The sequence below is a fragment of the Xiphophorus couchianus genome, chromosome 3, assembly GCF_001444195.1.
Source record: "Xiphophorus couchianus chromosome 3, X_couchianus-1.0, whole genome shotgun sequence".
Lineage (NCBI taxonomy): Eukaryota > Metazoa > Chordata > Actinopteri > Cyprinodontiformes > Poeciliidae > Xiphophorus > Xiphophorus couchianus.
Genome location: NC_040230.1, coordinates 22,514,180 through 22,535,799, shown reverse-complemented (window position 1 = coordinate 22,535,799; position 21,620 = coordinate 22,514,180). Strand labels below are relative to the sequence as shown.

At 38.5% G+C, this 21,620-nt stretch overlaps 2 protein-coding genes across 6 annotated transcripts in view; both read right to left on the bottom strand.

Annotated features, from left to right (window-relative positions):
* The window catches only part of LOC114141674 (growth factor receptor-bound protein 10-like), a 74,486-nt gene extending 57,750 nt beyond the window's left edge, over positions 1–16,736 (bottom strand). The window contains exons 1-2 of the mRNA XM_028012363.1: positions 16,484–16,736; positions 2,547–2,656 (exon numbers count right to left, since the gene is read on the bottom strand). Coding sequence (XP_027868164.1) covers positions 2,547–2,597 — 51 coding nt within the window. The 5' untranslated portion in view covers positions 2,598–2,656; positions 16,484–16,736. The remainder of the gene's footprint in view (positions 1–2,546; positions 2,657–16,483) is intronic.
* A 3,077-nt stretch (positions 16,737–19,813) lies between these two features.
* The window catches only part of cobl (cordon-bleu WH2 repeat protein), a 51,422-nt gene continuing 49,615 nt past the window's right edge, over positions 19,814–21,620 (bottom strand). For all 5 annotated transcript variants that reach the window (XM_028012833.1, XM_028012837.1, XM_028012836.1 and 2 more), the window contains one exon: positions 19,814–21,278. In XM_028012833.1, coding sequence (XP_027868634.1) covers positions 21,195–21,278 — 84 coding nt within the window. In that variant the 3' untranslated portion in view covers positions 19,814–21,194. The remainder of the gene's footprint in view (positions 21,279–21,620) is intronic.

Here is a 21,620-nt window from a genome sequence, read left to right as displayed (position 1 = left end):
ACTTCCCAGTACCAGTGTGGTTGTGCGTTTTCGATCGCCCTGACGAGGCTGCCGCCTCCTCTCCTCCCTTAAATACAACCCAAGCGTTACAAGCTGTCGGCCGATTGTCGGCCCATTTTCAAAACCTGAGAGACCACATACTAGCCGACAGAAATCCTAGGTATAACGGTTCGATCGGGTTCGGTCCTGCCGTGTGGTGTCCAACAATGGGCGCAAAATAATGGCTACAAGTCCAGTTAACTAATTTTAAAACTAGGCATTAATCAATGCTTTACTACAATCTACCTGCAATGCATGTGGCTAGTGTCAGCGTAAAGTCCTGACTGAATGAAAATCATTACAACCTATTTACGTCAGGTTAACGAAGAACAGCTGAAAAGTTACCGGGTTTATTGCGGTAGCAATTTCGCTCCAACTCCTCCTCTTGTCATTTCTATATTCTTTGCATGTTGAATAAACATTAATGTTGTTTCCAGTATCATCTCCAATGTCCGCTGGACTTCGGGTTGCGCAGTGTCAGCTGTTTGGGATTCCCCTCCGTAATTTCCCCTCAGAAAACACTGAGGAGAATCCTCGCTTTCTGATTGGCTACCTGTCACATTCAACAGGCTGAGTTAACGATCCCAGTGGGGAAAACCTCTGATTTAGATCGGAGCGGCAACGACGATCTACAGTAACACACCACACAATCTTAGAAAGACCAACGTTTTAAGATTGTGGTAAGGGGAAAAATAGGAGCAAAAAATCGTGTAGTGTGAAATATTGCATCAGGTAGTGGATGGGCCCATCTTCTCTATTTAAATCTAATTATTACTGAAGGGCAACATAATATACAGACTTTATAGTCTGCACTCTTTTGGTTGAATGCAGTATTTATTTCCACTTTGGCTTTATGTTGTTTAGTTTTTATTCAAGTACATTTTTTGTTAATAGAGACTGAGAATTAACTTTATTTTTGTTTTTGGTTGTTTTGTTTATTTTGTTTATCAGTTCCAGTGTTTAGTGTTCTTTTGAAAATAAAGTGTATCTAACTTTGGCAGGAAATCGCATGCATTATTACGTCATTTCCATTAAATAAGTGTACAAAGGTCTTCAAACAATATTATCGTTTATCGCAATGATTTTTGAGACAATTAATCGCTCAGCAAAATTTGTTATCGTGACAGGCCTAATTGTGATGGCTGTAAATTATTTTCGAGAATCGTAAGAGAGATTGCTTGTGATCAAGCACGCTTCTCTTCTTTGGAGAAGAGTGTTTTTGTAGTTATAAGTCTGTACTTTTTGATTCTACCCAAGACCACTATTGTTTTCTGTGTTCAAAATATTTGAAAACCTGTTCGTACTTCCTCCACCTGAAAGACATCCTGCAGCTTTTTAATGATGCAAGTACAAAAACAAAATTATAACTATAAATACACAACAAATAAACACTATGGGTGGTCATATGTCTAGATATTAGATGTTATTTATACCCTCTTAGACACAGGCCTACAAAATTAAATAAAAAATGTTTACTTCTGTGGAACAGCAAATGAAACTTCACTCTTCCACAAATATTCATATGCCCAATCAAGGATACACATTCAGCGGTTCCTGGGTTTACCGCTCTTTAAGGTCTGGGCATTAACACCAAACTCTCTATCTCATTAAGGCCGAACTTGCTAACCTTTTGCTCTTGGTTCAAAGGGTACAGTATAAACCTTGACCCAGGATGAGGAGGCCAACAATATCCAGACTAGGCTAATAGCACCACTTTTCTAATCCAAAAGCACGCCTTTTCTACAAAACGTAGACTTTTAATGTTCCTTACTGGAACATTATGCTGGAATGATCGACAGGATGATTAAAAAAAAAGAATTTTTCACTCCAAGTCCCATGATTTCTTCAGTTATTCTAAAAGCTAGGCTGATTTTTAAACAGGCTGATGGTTGGTTTCATTTAGCTACTGATTTGAAGAACTATCTACATTTGCTCATTTAGCTTTTCCCCCAGTTCTGCAATTTTGGGGATGACTTTGGTGTAAGGTTCTTATGCTGCCCAGTTTATGTTCCACTATGTTATATAAGGTAGACTTAACAACAGCTCAGTGAGAGGATGGCTCAACTTAGGGGAATCAGATCTGCAGGTCAAAACCCAGCAGTCCACCTGCATCTGAAGGCTAAAACCCAGTCTTTTAAGGACAGCCAAGTAAAAGCTTCAGCATGGGTCTTCCCACGGCTTTAAGATGGAGCTGCATAAATGCACATGTTCCGTGGTTGAAGTTACTCACTACTGCATTGGTGTCTGCTGCTTGAGTGAGTGAAATAAGTGTGAAAAAAGAAAAACATACACAATTCAGGTCATTCCTGTGAATATTCTCTTGTTTAAGTTTTTGCAAGTTATCCTGTAAGGTAGGTTCTGGAACATTTAAAGTCTGGCTTTGCATATTACCTGGAGTCATGTATAATTTGACCAAAATCACTCAGTAGTTCATCAAACAACCACCAACAGAACTGGTGAACTTATTCAAGAAGATTAGAACTAATACACAGGAAATTGGTGTTTACCTGATAATTTGGATGATGCAGGAAGTAATCCGGACATCCGGCCACAGCCATGGTTTCAGAGACCTCTCAACGATTTGTAAGGCTGGAGAACAGGGTGTACAAACCAGAACCTGAGTAGAAAGTTAATAAGAGAAAAATACATTAGTGAAAAGATATAAAAGTTGAAATGTGTTGCAAAGTGGTAAAGTCTGAAGAGAGAAAAAAAAACAAAACAGAAAATCTAGTGGATGACTTAAAAGAAAAAGCCAACAAATTCCAAGTTTTGAGATGAAAAATCTGGTGCAAAACAAACATTAACTGAAACAGACTCAAACTGCTGTTACCAATGGATAGTCGCTGTTTCAAGGTATACCAAGGTTAAAAAAAAATGTCAAATTTTTCTTAGTTCAACGTGAACAATTAAACCAATTTGCAGACATTTGACAATTTCTTACTATTGCTACAACAGCAAACAAAACCCAAATATGGTCGGCAGTTTCAGGACGCCAATGTCCCGGCCATCTTTGGTCAAAATAACCACAAATTCAACAGTGAGACTTTATTTGAACATCTTAAAGTGGGTAGCCTACTAACCTCCAGGCACTGCTGCTGCTACTAAACAAGCACCTGTAAACACTCAACCAAAAATACCCTGCCGGCATATTTCCAGATCTGAAGTTAGACCCCGGGGAATATTTAGAGCCAAGCGGCCGGGGCTCATAACTGTGATGGGCTTTTATACAGCAGTTCATGACCCCAGGTCTGTATTTAAAAACATGAGCTGCTGTTTCAGAGGCAGCTAATATTATCTCATGTTTGCATTAGCGGTTGCTGCTGGGTTGCCCTTGTGGCCTTCCTGTGTTTATATTGAATGTGTGCATTTCTGCTTGTACGCAATGTCCTGCAAGGATAAGTGTTAGCCTTGATTGCCTGCAAATTAATCGTAAATGAATGTGCAGTTGCAACGTGTGAAAAACTGTAACTGTAAGCATAGTTGGGTTTACATTAAGAGGAGAGGATGCAATTCACCACATATAGATGTATCGCTGCTGGTGGAGTCTGTCCAGGAGGAAAATTACCTTGTGGGGTTTATCAGAACCCAGATTAGAAGTATAGTACCAGCTGCTCAATAATAAACGAGAAGGAGAAAACAGGAAGTAAAAAAAGTGAGAAGAAACACATACTTGTCATGATCAAAAATTGGAATCTCTCATTTTGTGTAACTGGCCAGCCACGCTGCAAACAGTAAGGCTAAAATAAGTGTGAGAAAGATATTGTATCCCCCACTGGTTGAAACTGAATTAAATCACAGTTCAATTGAAAAACTAGCAAATTATGTTTGAAATCTGTGTCCATGCCAAGCCAAGAAAAAGGAAGCATTATGTCAACTGGCAAAAATATGAGCAAAAATTAATCTTGGTGAAGTGCTATGAGACAGATAGCTTACTGAATGTGTTGCACACACAACCGCATGCTTTTCTGTTTCTCCAATCAAGCTAAGGGGTATGATTTTGCCAGACACCTAAGTATGACCTGTCTCCAAGTAACTTAAGCAAAGGACACCCAAGAGAAAATGAGTTGGACTCAACTGGCTCTGCTGGATGATGAAGAATTAAAGTTCATCAATTCGTCTTCTTCTGAAGAATTGATGAAGAATCAATTCTTGTGGACCTTTAAGTGGACCTTTAACCATATTACAAAGTTATTGAAGTTATTTTCAAAAGCTTCTTCAAGCTTCTTTCAAACTTCAGTGGGCTTATAATGACTTTGTGTCCATTTCAAAGAAAAACAAGGCCAGTACTCCTTAAAGGACTGTATAATGTGAATGAGCATTCCATGTATGTGGCTTGAGAGGCTGGCATTTAAGGACAACTCATCATTTGCACATTATTTACAGAAAAACAACTTAAAACAAAAACTTAGCAAATCAATAGTAGCCCATGCCCTCCAAGCAAGCCCTCATTAAGCCACAAAAACTCTTGTCACCATCTATGGATGGTAGAACTGTGCAACAGATGATCTTATCTGGAGTAAGAGGCAGGGACAAAAGGATGCTTAACAGATGCGTACCCTTAAAAATTGATACTTTTTAGCCCGTGAGAATTCCTGAAACATGGTAAAGAGCTTAAACATCCCATGTAACTGCAGGTGAATTTTCAAAGTTCTGATAAAAGCCTCAGCGGCTCTCCTAGATGAATACACTGATCCAACATGCATGCACCTACACTAGTGCAGCTGACATAATCAAAGCCATTCCTGTGCAGGGATTAGACTCTCTGAGGCCTTTGACTCAATAAATTCCACTTGAACAGTGCTCTGGGGTCTAAGCATCCATGGACCTGACAACTCAATTACTGTCATAGAAGAACTTGAGAGACTTGGGGGGGCGGGGGTGACTGTACTGAGCCGGGAAGTTACAGCATGAGGATTAATTAAAGTAATGTTTACTGAACCTTACGTGGGGGATCATGTTAGATGGGGGACTTCAAATGCAAAGGTGGACTTGAATTATATGTCCTGTGTAAAAATAAGACTGCCAAAGGTTAAGTTTTTCTATGACTGACCAGATGTTTTAAAAACTATTTATTAGTACAAAAAGAACCTGATCTATTTCATGTGTAACACAGATCATTCCAACTTTTACTTTTTTTTCTATAGTTAGAAAGATTCAAAAGGGTAATTCAAACTGAAGAAATGTTATTATCATTCTTGTAACACAGACAATTGTTACAATTGTCTGTGACAATAATAATGCAAAAGGGCTTGCTTTATCTGGCCTGTGCTGTGGAAGAAATACACTGTGTTTAAGGTTGAGTAGAATATTTAGTTTGTGTTTAGTTTCTGCATTTGGACCTTCAATCTGCACTCTCAACACATGCTGTTGGTCTACAATTTATGTTTTTACCAGCTGCGCCCCAGGTGAAACATGCTGCCATTTTACAAAGTTAATTTTTTGCCATTGCTGCCCTATTGTTGAAGCCTAGCTAATATGCTGATAAGAAAACTTGATATATTCATCCTCGGTAAAGATACCGTTTTTAAAAGCCTTTTGAACTCCACTATACACTGTCCATGTGTGGCGTTGTTGCAAAATATTCAGCATGCAGAAACTTTATGTGGTATGAGGCATAGTCAAAATGCTTGTAAATAATGCTATACCTACATGTCCAGCTGTGCTCAGGAATCTTATGTACAAATGCATCGTGTAGATTACCTGTGTCAGACAATAATATATTTGCAATTTTAGTAAACCCTGCTCTGAATTCAGTCAGATTTACCTCAAGACTGTGGAACAACTGGCATCTTCATTTATTTATACCTCCACGAACAAGATTATGTCATATAGATTTTGTTTAGATTGTATTAACATGCATGTCTTTTTTATTCTTATTATCTGTTTACTACTGACCATTTTATGTCTGGAATAAACGATGATGACGATAATATTGTCGTCCACAAAAAATGGATTTTAGGTCATACAAATTATTTTATTAATTTAGCAAAAAGAATTCCCTAATAATCTCAGTGTCTGTTGATCGAGTAAAAGAGACAGAATTGGCTGCTATTGTACATACTTAAGCGAGTCATGCGACCAGCTCTGTTCTGTGCTTAGAAATCTTACACTGACCTTGCAATCTTACAAAATTAGGAACCTAACACAATTAAACAAAACAAAAAAGAAACTAATCAGAAACAACTTTATTTGCATAGCTTGTGCACAAAACAAAGATAATGACTTTGCTTTAATTTTTTTTTATTATTTTTGTAGATGTGCAGTGTTTTTACAAAAGAAGAAGACAAGGTTGAGTTTACTCAAATATGCATTTGTGAAATTATGGAACATGTTACTGTATGTTACAAAAGCAAATTATAAAGTGGGCATTTCAGGAAGCACTCAAAAATGACTGAAAAAACTAAGTTCACTGAATGAATTCAGCCCCACTATGGTTCTTATGTAAATTTGTTGTTCATGAGCTACAACGGCAATATTGTACAGCATTGCACTAGAGTTATAAAGTCATTAGGTGGTAAACGAATTATCTAATTGGGGGATTCCTCTGCTCAAGTTAATTTCATTTACTTGCAATGAATGGCAGCCTTTAGAAATCTAATACAGCGTCCACTTATTGAGTCCCTGTTACAATGAAGTTCTAAGTTTTCTGTAAACTGCAGAATTTGACCTTGGTTCATGAGCACTGTTATCAACTAAGACAGCAAGGTGTTGTGTAACTGATCATCACAAAGAACCAGGGACACAAGATTAGGTAGTGTAGCAGTAAGTAACCCGGTATGTGCTTACATCTCAAGGATCCAGCTTTAACAATGCAAAGTGATAAAGCGGGAAGACCTGGTTGAAGAGATCTTCAACCAGAGAGGTTGAAGATCACATGAAGCCTAGGATATTAAGGCTAGAGAGCAAAATGCTAAAGAACTAAAGATTTATCTTTTCGCAACGGTGATGATCAGTTGCTTAGAGACTCACCAGACAAGAAAAACAGTACGAAAGGAAAACTGTGCAGAAAGTTTCCAGAGTTTGCAACCCATTAATTTAACATAGATCCCGCAGACACATCTAAAACATGATAAGTAAAAACGTTAAAATAGTTCTGCTGAAACACCAAAGTGATAAATAGATGCCCACTTGAGTATTACAGCTAAAAAAGTTCTAAGAGCTGATTTATCAACTCGGTACATTCTCATTACATTTCTCATTTGAAATATGCAGTTTCAAAAAGCAGGGAAAGTTTTTTTTTATTTTTATGAAAACAATGAATAATACACTCAACCATAATGGCCTCTATGGATACTCACAGCCACAGTCTCCAGTGCTAAAGAGAATTTTTAATTTAAAATATATATTTCTCAAAGCAAGCACAATAAACGTAACATGTTGTCTAACTTCATTTGGAATGGAGTTAGACAAACCCATGCAATATAATTAATCTCTGGGTTCTAGAGTCAACAGAAGACTTAAATGGACACAGCAAAGGGTGAAATGGTTTAGCTCTCCTCAGTCATCTTTGGAACTGTGGAGTAAACACAAGGTATGAACACAGCAAGCTCCAGCCTCATGATATGGCCTTCCAAGAACTGCAAACAGGATTCTTAACTTTGAGAAAGTTAAGAATGGCAGATTATTTGAATGTTTTTGAGGACTCCTAAGATACATACACACCTACACAGAAAGGGCATGAAAGCCTCCTTCTAGGCTTCCCTGGGGTCAAAAGGTGACATTTATTGCCCTAGGAAGTCAGGTGGTGTGCTGACTTTGTTTAAAGAGATTAAAGTAAGTGTTTTATCTCTCAAGCTAGGTAAGCTTCACATCTACATGGGGTTGTTTTCTATCTTACACCCAAAAGCTCTTGTGTGATGCTAACCCACGTCCGTAGATGGTCAATTTCCAACAACTCCAGTATGGTTCAGAATAACTTCCCAGTCACTCCCTAATACCTTTACACACACCATTTGTAATTGAGAAATCTTCACGGCAAATCTGTCAAGAAAACGCAAGTGATGATGTAATTAGAAACTGTAGATGAAGAGAATAAGATAAACTGTCAAAACTTTATGATGGTACTGTGGTGTAGTTTAGAGGCTGTCGGTTTCAATTTATTTCAGAACATTCATGCCAAGTTAGTTCATTTCACAATTAGAAGGTGTCAAGTCCTCAAACAGAATTTAAGGCGCAGTGATTGATTTTTTTCCCCCTTTGTTAAATTTATCCTAAGATAATGAGGCTCAAAGCACAAGTGTGATCTATGGAGTCCTGCTGCAGCCCTGGGGCATCCCTCGAGACACAGTACAGCTGGAACAGGCTTGACGTCTCTCATCTCATAGTAGTAATGTTGAAGGCCTTGAAAGACACAGTGCTGCACCCAGGGGGCGGGGAGAAGGATCTGCCTAGAGCATGATCATGCAAACCAGACAGAATAAGAAATGTCTTCATCTGGCACTGATTGCTGACAGTTGCACTACTTGCAACAGAGAGGCCCACACTGATTAAGAGTGGGCTATTTTCATGTATCTTAATTAGGGAGATGGCTTTTTAGCTGGAGCAGCAGAGCACTAACGGCACTGCTGCTCCAACTTAATTAAAGTTTTAACAGCACTGATAACGATAGCAGCCTGTCCTACTATCTCAATAGACATGTTTCAGGTGAAGAAAGCTTAAACGCAGCCTGATGACTGGAAACAGCCACTTGTCGGCTCGACTTGTTGATCTTTTACCAGTTAGCGAACGTAACATACGTAGCACAGGATCTCCAGTTGAGCCACGTTCCCACGCATGTTTTGCACCCGTGCATTGACCTAAGAGGCTACATATGGTACACGTTTAATCCACAACTGCATAATTTATCTAACTGCTATGCAACCGTGGCATAGCTAGGCAGACGCTTTGTCTGCACCGATGATGATCAACTCACAGCAGCTACTTTCTGATTAATTCTGCCAACCCCTTTATGACCAGTTTTGGGGATTTTTTTTCAGGCCTTTAAATGTTAAATTACAGATAGTCAGGTGATTCTCAAATATGGGGTAAACAGAAAAGATAACTTGAGAAATACACTTCAGAAGAAAAGCAATATACTCCTCCTAAAATAGTGCAACAATGTGAATTCTATAGCCTCCATCGCAAGGCAGACGACTATATGCCATGGGGGGATAGAAAACGAAACATATACTTGACAGAACATGACAGAACTTGTTCCACAAAATGCTCATTATTATTTCAGTTCCAGACACACATGGATACGTCAAGCTGTTTGACAGCCAGTGAAGGTGTAAGCCAAAAAGTAAGGTGTTTAAAAGTGAACTTAGAGGCTATGAAAAGGATTATAAGGCCATTCGACAAGAAACCGTATGTCAAAGACAGAAAAGAGCCTGAAATCTGGTGCCAATGTCATACCAAAAATCAGTGAGTTTATGCGGTTAGAGAATGAAGTAGTTTATTTTCGCATTATGTTCTAATACATTTCGCTATATGAAGAGAAAGTCAAATCATGTATGTAAAATAGTAAATCACTGAGAAAATTCCATATCAGCAGGCTGAAAATTTAGAAATAAAAATCTCTCTAGTGCATTTTCACATGTTTGAAGAGGGTTTATCAATAATTTATACCAATAAGAAGAGCTCATATGTCAATGTGTAATACAAAAGAGTTTCACTCGCACACATGTCCCAAGAGTGATCCTCTGATCCTTTAGCATTTAATGTCTTCTGTTTCACTGCTTTGATTTTCAGTACCCTCACTCCAGGCTGGTGTTATTTCAAACAACAGCTTTGGTACAGTGCACTCATTACATGTAAGAAATAAACACAATTTACAAGTAAACTTGTTGAAGTATATTGAAAAGCAATATAGGGGTTGTGCTAAAAATTCAAACATGAAAACAAAAACCGTCAGCCTGATAAGACTGATCAGAGGAGAGTGACGCCCCCTCTCACTTACCACACCCACCAAACTAAGCTCCCACATGTTGGCTCCCATTGCAAAACACACCAGCTCTACCCCTCCCCTAAATATATTCACCCGACCATAGCCCAGGACCCTCACCACACCCCCGGTCTCACTCCTCCCCTCGTCTTGTACACTTTGGTCCACAACATAAACAGCGTGTTCACTGAAAAAGTGGAACAGCTCCAGTTCAGTGCGTGTAGCGGAGAAGGGAGTAAAATCGATGCACTAAGTGCAAACTAAACCCAGGAGGAGCTGGGAAGGGGCTCCAATTATTAGTAAACAAAAATAATTTAAAGAAGCATGTTTTAAACATGTTTATCGAGGGAGTCATGGGCAAAGAGCTACATCCACTTGTCTACGACATGATCCTCCAGCCACTTTAGATTCCTACAACTCTTTTGCATAAGTACCTCCAAGTCTTATTGATTTTTTAAAAAAAAAAGCTTTTTCAATGGCTCAGTGAGAGAACATTTCATTTAGCCCCTAAAAAATATAGGAGATTCATTTTTAAATTATGAGATTTACAAAACTGTCACCCGTTTCTTCAGCAATCCAGTTTTCTGTTATGGAAGGAGAGAGTTTAACAGAGCATCCTTGTGTTCTGTTTCAATCAGCAGATTAGACGGCAGTCACTCTTCACTGGATGTGCTTGTTGCACATGTTGATTAGTCATTAATTGGCAGCTTTCATTATTTGGGAGCAGCAGCGTAAAGTGGGGCTATAAGAGAGGGCCTGATGTCATGCCGGGGGAGGCTGAATAGCACCACTCTGAGAGAAAACCTTTTGGAAATGTGGACAGTGCCTAATTGGATGAGGATGTCATTCGGTCGCCTGGGAGAACCGCGAGTTATGCAATAGCACAGATGAATGGACGAGGCTTGGGAGCAGCAACGCTCGTAAAGTTGGCCGCCGTGTTGGTCTGTCTGGTGCTATAGTGACAACATGACTGCAACTAAATGATGTAGTATCCCCCCCCTCCAACGGCCAACGGTAAATAAGAGCTAATAAAGCCATAACTGCATCTGTGCAAGTGTCACGGCTACACCAACACAGACTGTCAAACCCAAACAAAGTTGACCTTGTTTTACTTAAATGAAACATGCCTCCAATCTAGGTGTCCACTTAGAGGAAAGTGGGGAAGAGGATATATTTAAGTTACTCAGGAATGCAAACAAGTTTGGGAAAAAAACATATCAGCAAGGACTTGGTATAAGTCTAATTTAAATGTACTACTACTGTGTAGCTCATTAAACCTCAAGAGCCAGTTCCCTTGGAATAATTATTAAAAATGAAAAGAAACTCATAAACTCATTACTTAGACTGTACACTGTCAAATATGCAAAATGTAAAAACATACAAGAATGAAAGATTTTTTTTTTCCAGTATCATTTGAACTTATGTTGACTGGCTTTACAAGTAGGACAGCTTGTCCGATAGGTGAACTCTCTGCTATGTAGAAAAATCCCAAAGTTAACTACTTTCTGTGCCACTCAGGTGGTCAAAAATACATTTAGAGGGAGCACAGATATTAGAAAAGCTATTTATCAGGAAACTTGTTTTCTACGTATTGAGACAGATCATCCATTTTCAAGAGAGCAAGGCTTTCAGCACATAACAAGCTGAAAGTCAAAGTCAATGGAAGTTGTTCCATTTCATCATATTGGCCCTATGTAGTGAACAATGTTGATATTGGAAATATTAGCAGGCTTCTCTAAAATATCAAAGTTAAGGTAGATAGATGATAGATAGATTATAGTTCTTCAAGAGATTGAAATTGTCTAAAATATAAATTGGCAGGTCTAAGCTTTACAAAATATAGAGATCAACAATTAGGCACTAAGTTAGGATTGGTCCCTAAATTTAACAAAACAAATCTTTTATCAATAGTTTGATATGATTTCTCTTGGCATATTCCAGAAGGGCTCTGATCAACAGAGAAAAAAACATTGCTACACCAAGCAATGGGGTAAACAGATGATTAATTGGGTAAAAGTAAACTGATGAGGAGAGGTGTCGGGTTCAGCAGTATACATACATGGAGAATCGTTTTGTCATCATGTTGCATCAACATTACATTACCTGTAGCCACCTGAGCCCATGGTACCTCAGGTGTTCAGTTACCCACCGAATAAACGCAACATTCTTAACTCTCACTCAGGCTCTCAGCCATATTTGGACCAGAACCAGACATTGAGAAACTTAATCCACTGTACTTAGTCAAGTAAGCATTGCATCACTTTAGGTCAAAAGTGGAAAGTGGTGAGATCTGGTTTGCACAGGTCCATATTTACAGGGTGGAAGAAGAGGAGGGACTATGGTACACCACAAGGTTTTTTATTCTGGCAAAGATTTAATCTGTGAGAAACAGACTATCACTAAATACGCTCATTTAATAGTTACACCAAGTTGCCAAACAAACACACACAAACAGAAACGGTCTTAGGCTGCAACACCTTGTGGAATATGAACATCTGCTAAATTAAGCCTGCTTATGCAACAGCGTCAATACTTAAACTTGAAAACATTTAAATAAAATAACACTTCCCAACATGCCCGGATTATTTTTGCCAACACTGACAGCCATGCAAAGCATTCTGGTACCTAAGGTGTCATTGCTTCACATTTAAATCCAGTCAGATCCAATGACAAGAACTGTGCTGTGGATTGGGTTAATGGTGTCATGACATCAGTGAGAGAGTATTAACAGCGTATAAGCCCAGCCCAACCAGTGCTGAATGACCGCTGGCTGACGCAAGACCTGATGGAATGCTGCCTGCAGCATGACCAGAAGCTCATATGCCCCAAGTACAAGCTAAAAGGAGCTGCTAAACATTTGGATACTCAGGATTTTGTGCACACTGTACAAGCAGAAGATGGCATCTGAGTACAAAACCAAGGGTTTGACTGTCTGAAACGAAGGCAATCTGAGTAAAGGTTATTGTATAATTACTTGCAATTGCAGCACTCATCAGCCTTCTGGCAGCCAACAATCGTGCAAAGTTCCTGCCCCATCATGCCTTTGCTTAACATGGACTTGAAATAGCAGAATGGTGAAAGAAATCACAGCTCCATTGGTTGGTTGCCATGCGCACAGTGATATGACCACAAAACACAATTTCAGGAAAACAGAAAATAATTATCTCCAAGAGAAAACAACCACAGCAAATGTTTGACTCTGTGTAGTAGTTGACACACAACAAGCCTATTTCTACACATATCAAAGAATTATACTGAATATTTTATATCTGTGCTGACTGCAGTTGGCCTGCACTTGTTTAAGTTTAGAATCCCAGCCTGTAAAATTTAGACTATTTGCAAAAAGGCAAAATAGTGTAAGTGGTTTAGTTTTCAATAGTGAAGAATAGGAAACCATGAGAATAACCTAATGGCTAAAGGCAAACACTTCATGCCAAGTAGTGAACACTCTGAAGGCCGTCCATCGCTGCTGACAATTAAGATGCTTTCGTTACTTTAAAATTGAGGTTTTCAAAAAGTTGCATAAATCATTGTAGTTAGTCATTGTCAGATCCATCCAGGACACAATACCAGTCCATCAGAGAGCATAACCTATTAATAAAAAAAAGCTACTCATTTCTTAATCTATCAAAATTTGGTTAAAATGATTCTGAATGTTTGTTATTCTTTCATGTCTTGCATGCGAAGGTTTTCAAACATATTTCCCAAACTTCAGTGGACTGAGTAGGTAAATAAACAATGAATGTGTTCAGTTATTAATATGTACCCTGAGTAATTGCTATGGGGAAAAAAGCATAAATAAAATAACCACAAAACTTTTGAAGCTCTAGGTCAAATTTTAAATCAGTACTTTTCTAACATCTAGGCGTGATAAGCACACAAGTAAACAAGAAAAGAATTAAACTATTGAAAACTGGACTCGGGTTTATTTATTCTTTCAGGAATGTGTAAAATAATAAAACAGATTATATGAGCTGTACGAGATTTAGTGTTAGTTTTCATCAGTGGTCCTTGCGGCAGGTAAAACCTTAAGAATGTGGTGCTTTGGACATATAAGACAGAGTGAGCTTAGAGCTTAAAACAAGGCACAAGCAGGAGATTGATCTATAAGGTATTCACAAGCGGTGTAATTCAAATCATATTAATGATTTGAATTTATCAACTTTTTACCTGTATTTAAATCTACCAACTATGTAGTGTTGCATTAATGTGTGTAATGCAAAACACATTAGTACTATGTAGTGTAATGCAACACTACATAGTACACTATAGTGTACTACTGCTATGCTATCTTGGTAGTGTGTGTGCTTTGGGGTGTTTGGGGAGGGGTATTTTGTTGCTATTACCGGTTTCTGCTACTAGGCGTCCCCACATCCTACACAGTAAACTATCTTTCATCTTTTCCTTTCTTCTTCTGGTTTCAGTTGTTACTGGACTGTAATTTGGACCAGTGACTGCATCAATGCTGTCATGAGATTTGCTGCAATATGCTTTTAGAACAGACCAAATAAAAGGGAAGTGTGCAAGTTGAAGCTTGATATGGAAATGTGATTTCAGCCGTATGTGTTAACATACAGCATCAAGTAATGTTTCCAAAAGTTTTTATGTACCTCAGAAAAAAACATGTTTTGCAATTTGAACATTATTTGTTGTGGTATGTCACAAAAAATAAAAGAAAAGCAGTTTGCTATCAATTAGTGATGTTTGATTGGTTGAAGGATGAGCTCACTTATCTGTAACATTTTACCCATAAGTTGAAATTTCCACATTTAATTAGCAAAATGCTATAGGAGGAAAAATCAAGAGTATCTTATAATCTTTAATGATGAATTCCAATATGACTGCCTTGAAATGAAATAGTAATAGGTAACACTGATACTACATAAGCTCTTTTTATATATATTGCCACACTGCGATCCCTAGGTCACAAAAAAAGGCCCTTTTGAAATTGTCCTTATAAAATTTCCAGTCATGGTCAGAAATGCAATGTCAGTGTGTGCAGTTGCATAGATCCAAAGGACTGTCTGGATATATTTTGTAGGAAAATGTATTTCAATTGTCAGGCCTTCATGCTCTGCATATCAGTAATATATCTCGTCAGTTGGATGGAGTCGAAACTGGCCTCATTCCCCACAGCTGATCTATTTTCAGTATATCAGTATATGTGAGGATGATAAATCTCACAAAGAGTCATAAAACAAAGAAAAATGTTGCAGTTAGTCTCTTGATATTGTGCATCCTTTTTTCAGTTTTCACCAAACAGAGCAAATATTCAGGAGTTTTCAGAAATGTTAGATCTAAAGTTTCTTTAATTTTCTTGTGTTTGGTTGTTTTGTCTGTGTGGGCGTGTGCGTGTGTGTGTGTGTGTGTGTGTGTGAGAGAGAGAGAGAGAGAGAAGGGGACAAGATGAGAGGTTAAAGGGGGGTTAAATGGAAATTTTACATAGTTGTACCTATGGTGAATGGTAGGGGATAACATTTTGAAAAGGCAAATAAGATCTCCCATAATGCATTCTGAAAAGGAGTCGACTGCATAAATTTGCAGATGGGTAACAGACTATCTTAAAAAGGGACATGTAAGACTTGAAGAAATAATTAAAATTAAAATTCATCCCAGATTACACAATCTGGTCAGATTTAATGGAGTTGCTTCAACAACCCTGCAGCTGCAAGATCTGCAGGGGAAAAAACGGGGAAAAAAATAAATAAAAAAATCAAACAAAAAATGTCAACGAACCCAAGACTATAAATCTCCTGGAGATAAGAAATATCTCCAAAATGCAGCTACTTCAAGAGATCCTTACACAGTTCGGATCGGACCGCCTGGAACCATCCCAGGGACCTCATCCCCGGAGTCGACTTTGGGAACCACTGCAGTGAAACCACTGGAGTGTCTCTGGGAAAACGCCTCTTTCTCCCCCCTCCCAAAGCCTAAAGAAAATGCTACCCAAAAGAAAACAGCGATAAGGCGAGAATAGTGAAACTCCTTCAGAACTGAGGTGTTGGGCCGGGGAGCGTCGCGGGGTGGGGTGGGGTGAGGTGGGGGTGCTGGTGCTGGTGCAGCGTGGCTATCCACAGAATCCCGCTGGATGGATCACTGTGTTCTGAACTGTAAGCAAAGATCAAAACCCTGCTCCCACTGGAACACCGGGATCAGAGTCGGAAGGTGTTTGGAAAGCGCGCATGAGACTCGGCAGTTCATCGGCATGTTTCGAGACACCGGAACAGGCTGAAGTGATTCCCACTGGTGGGACTGCAACAGTCCACTCCGGTGAATTAACTTGGTTAAAAGTTCAATGACCGCTTGTTGGCTGATGTCAGAGAGAGGGAGCGGGCTCTCTCACTGAGCGGTTACGCAAAGTGCGCACATGAGTTCCCAAACAGCATGTGTCATCATATCGGCACATTAAACTTTTCCTCAGTGTACTAAGGCACCACTTTCGTTTTTGTCCTGCATCCACTTACACACACACACACGCCAACCAGTACGATAATACATGTTTATCCGGCGGCGTGCGCTCACCTTCAAGCCAGATCAGATCAGGATGGCTCCGATCCTCGTGGGACATAAACGTCCAGGCAGGGTGAAGATGAAGGGGACAATCTACGGAGCTCGATCAGGCCACGTTGGTCAACATACCCAGACTGGACAGATAGACAGACGCAGCGGGAGGAGGAGGAGAGGAAGAGGAGGAGGGAAAGGAGGTAGGAGGAGGAAGGAGAGAAAACAGTGGTAGCAAAGACTGCGGGGCAGCTCATCTCCTGCAGCTGAGGGAGGAGGACACACGCACGTACACACGCACCCAAACATACAGGAGCGCAAACAAGCTCCTCCCACTTATGCATAGGCCGCTCCCACATGAAAATGGTTCAATAATGAGGCGGTTGGGTCTTGCAAGGAGAAGAGTGCTTCCCTGTCTCTGCTAAAGAAAAGTGTCCACTTTTCAGCCTGATACGGACACCTCCGTCTTTCAGGTTTGATAAGAAGGATGATGTCGTCCGGGCAATATGCAGAGTCAGACTTCTGCCACACACAGTGTTTTACATTTCTTCGTTCGCGTGTTTGTTTACCGCAAACAAGACTTGAACATATGTTTTTCAACAAAGGCCTTATTTCTTTCCTCTCTTCTGTAGAGACCATGTTTGTGAAGTGCATAACAGAACTTACTCGAGTTGTGCATCTCTGCAGCTTCTCATGTTATGATTATTATGACTTTTCCTTTCAGAAATATGTTAGAGATTTTTAAAAAATAAATAAAAATAACTTGAATCTGTTAATGAAGATGGAACTTTCATTCTTTTGCTTCATTCTTGTTTTTTACTCAACACAACTTAGAAATCATCCATACACCCTTGTCCCAAGTGGGGTCAGGAGGGGTGCTGGTGCCTATCTCCAGCAAAAGTTTCGGGCGAGAGGTGGGGTACACCCGGACAGGTCGCCAGTCTGTCACAGGGCAACACAGAGACAGACATGACAAACACCCATGCACACACACACCTATGGAGAATTTAGAGAGACCAATTTACCTGACAGTCATGGTTTTTGACTGTGGGAGGAAGCCGGAGTACCCGGAGAGAACTTAAGATAACAATAAGACGTTTTCTAGATTTGGAAAAGCTACAATTTCGCCATTTATTGTTTCTTCTCTCCCACTAACCTGTGCTTTTTATTTTTAGATTGCCTTGTGTCACTCTTAAAACAGTGGACGTACATAAGGTAAAAACTGCAATTAAAGTACCGTGTTGTTTATCTTTTGTATTATTTGCAAATGAGTGATTATTTATGACTAGATTATAAATGATCTTACATAGACTTTAAGCACTGGAGAAGAGTGGAGTGTCTGATAGTCCAGAAGCTCAGGGCGAGGGAAAACACTCCAGTTTTTATGAAAGTCTTGTTATGATGAGCACAATCTGCAATAAAAACACTTTTTGCCACAAGGTGTGTAAATTGCACAACAGGGGGTCAAATCTCTTTACACTAGTTCACCCTCACAACTGTTTTCTTTGTATACCAGCGAGCATTGCTGCGTTGCATAAGACCGTGGAGTATTTATCGTAAAATTTGAGATCAACGTCAGAGCTGCTCAACCGGCTTGTTTTTGTGATAAAGTTCGTAAGCCACTTTTAAATACATGGAGCAAACTCCACACAGGGAAACCTTACTCAATTAAACAGAATGGAAATTTATCTCTGAAGAGAAGAGAAGCAAAACTTAATATTTTGTCACATTCAACCCACAAAATTACTGTATTTTATTCTGACTTTATGTGATCAGCCAACACAAAGTGGTTAAAACAAACCACTTATGTCTTAGCAAAACTGAAAGTATAACACTAAAAGGCAGTTGCATGCAAATGCCTGCAACACCTTTTCGTTTTTTTAAAGTAAAAAATGTATCAAACGTGTGGATATTTTAGTTGATCTATTGCAGAAATCTTTAATAAGATACACTAAATCTGGCATGATGATAGATACTGTTGAAAGGTTTAAAGGGCTTTGCAAAGGATAGATGGATGGATTCTGAAGACTTCTACCGCAGGCTGAGAGAACATCAGGAATAACAGTGTTGGCTTCATTTTTTTTGCTTGGTAGAATATTTCAGATTTGAAATCTGAGTGAATAAGTACAAAGCGGTAAGCAGTCAGGATCAAAACAAGAAGGCTCCTGCTGTACACACAGACTGTACAGGGACTTGGTGCAGTTCAGTGTAGTTGAATTCAGATGTTTACAGATTCTGTATAAAAAGACAAAATAGTTCGTTTATCCTTGCTGTCCAACATTAAATGAGACCAAAGTTGCCCTATTTATGGGTGGTCAGAATTAAATGATTTATGTCAGAAATGCTAAAATAACTTCAGGAAAATGTTTTAAGTACTTCTTATAAATATTCTTTAAACTCTGTAGTTTGAATTGACTTAGACTACTTAATATTTGTAATAACGCTGGTAGCATTGCATTTCTCAAAAAGTCATTCTGTGACTAATTTGGCAGTTGTGCTGTAGGTCATTGTTCATTTGGAAGACTTATTTGTGCCTAAGCTTTCACTTCATGACTGACGTCAAAAAGTTGTTTCAATATTTGCAGTGCACCAGTCAGTTCTGAAGCAAACGACATAATGCTGCCACCCCAATACTTCAGATTTGGGAAGTTTGCAAATTTCAGTAAAAGATTCTCTCAAGCTGTGTCAAAAAAGGTCTTTTCTGAAAAAAAAGAAAAAAAAAAAACCCCATAAAAAAAACCCCAAGTGTGTGTAAAATTCAGATGTGTAATCACAACTTAGTGAAATGCTTAGTAAAATTAGAATCAGCCTAGCCTACCTTTATAATTAATTACAGACATACCTGAAAAGACATTATAAATAACATTGTAAGCAAACACCATTGTTAAAACGTATTCATCTTTTGTGGAATCTGAACTGTGTATTTCATTCTGCAACTGATGGGCATATTTTGTGTCCCTTATTTGCATCGGGGGTGAAACGTAGAGCGAAACAGTGACTAACATTTCAGGAATCAGGAAGCTCACGGTCCTTTCTTTAAAAGTAATTTTGTATGACCACACAATGATGAGTCAGGACTATGAGCTGCTGCTCGGAATAGCAGCTCATCTGTGGTGTGCCTGAGAAGTTATATTTCATAAGAACAGCAGGATGACCACAGCCTTTAGACGACCTCTATGCTGAAAAAGGCTCCAACACATAAATACACTAAATGCACTTTCAGGCTCTAAATTGTACAGATTTATACAATTGAAAACCGTTCACAAAGCACTCTTCTTTTTCTTGATTAAAAAATTATTTATTGAATCAAAAATGTAGGTAAACAAAAATAACTGTGCAACTCCCAACAAGGAAAAAGATAATAGCTTATAAAAGACTCAAACTATTAGTACTATAAATCAAATCTATGAAATTATCTTAAATTTTCACAAAAAAGAAGAAAATACACAATTGTGTATTAGGCTAAAGTCTGTAAATTATACAATCTAAAAGTATTGAAACTGTAGTTGAACAAATTGCTATAAAACTGTCAGCTGAACTCCGTCAAAATTACCTTTAAATATACAGCAGCAATTAACTGTACCTGAATCTATCTTCACTCTAAAGGCGATTAGGTATGAATCTACTTCTCCAACAGCTGTGCAATGACATTTACTAGGTTCATTACAAATCCTGGATTTCCCATAATATCACTAGGATGGGTGCAGAAAAAAAAAAACCCAATAAAGCTTAAATTGAGGCAAAATATAAGTTTACCTGCAGCTTTACTTAATGATCTAGGTGAATAGATGAATCATTAATAGTGGCCTTGTAAATATAACACAAAACAGTTCTTTGAAACTGTTCAAAACAACAAAAAGAAGTCTTGAGAAAGCCTGAAAGCAGCTTCAAAATGAACAAAATAAATTTCCAGGCACGAGCGAGTTATCTTTAGTGAACTCCACCTCTGATCCTAAAATTGTGGTTGGTGGCAACAAGGACCGGATAACATAAAAAAAAAAAAAAACATATACGCAAGCATTACTTGTCATTGTTTCCTTCATGTGCTTGAAATAATCTTAAAATGCAAAAAATATTAAATACTCCAAATCTGGAAACATCAGACACTGTTATTGCACTCATTCTACAATTTATGAAGCAGACATCAGACACATAACACTGATTCAGCAGCGGTGTAAGGCATCCATAGCTTACAGCGGTACAGGTCAACAAAATGAACAAAAAACAGTAAAAGTAAAAGTCTGGTGTACCATTGCTTTCATTGGCACATTTTGCACAATGTTCAATAAGAATAGATTTTAGAACAAATGGCAAGATATAATCAGAAACATCATGGTATAACACTGGATACAACCATTTTCCAAAGCATCGTATGAGGTTGATCCATCTCATGTCGTGGGTGTCATATTAACTGCAAACATTTTACATTTGACACCTTTCTCAGACTGTTGCAAATGCTACAAACAGGCAAATATTTTTCTCAATAATATCCCCTCTATTCAGTTCCTCTAAAACTGCATTGATGTAAGCATAAGGCATCAGATGCTCTATATGTAGTCAAAGTAGACAGCTTAAATATGAAATTTATTTATTTAGCTATTGTAGTGCAAAACCCTTCTCTACAATATCCAGTGACTCAGTCCAGGCATGTCTTAAAAATAATTTGAATGTTAAAAAATATCAATCACATTCCAGCTTGAGTCCTTGTTGCTGTGATTTGGAAGTCACCAGCTCAATGTTGAAGGATCGTTGATGAGGTTTTATGAATAGTTCCCAGCCTGCCATTCACTTTGACAGTCTTTCTGGGGGTAGATACCTATTTGAGGGAAAAATAACATGTCACTTTTGCATCAGTATACTATGAGGAATAATGGATTAGTGCCTAACAGTGCACTGGCCCTCAACAGTATTCATATCTCTTTAGTCATGTGCAAAATGGTGCCCAAGACAGAAAAGACCAAAACTGAACTTACTTCGTGTATATATAATGCTACATGTGGCTAAAGCAAAACTGCACATCACTGAAAATCATCTACACTGAGAAATACTGAATGTTGTATCAAGTAAAATCCTAATGAATGTTCTAGAAAATACTTTTTACATTAAAAGAACAAAACAGACTATCAATAGTTCTGTGCCACATTTTGAAATCCATCCC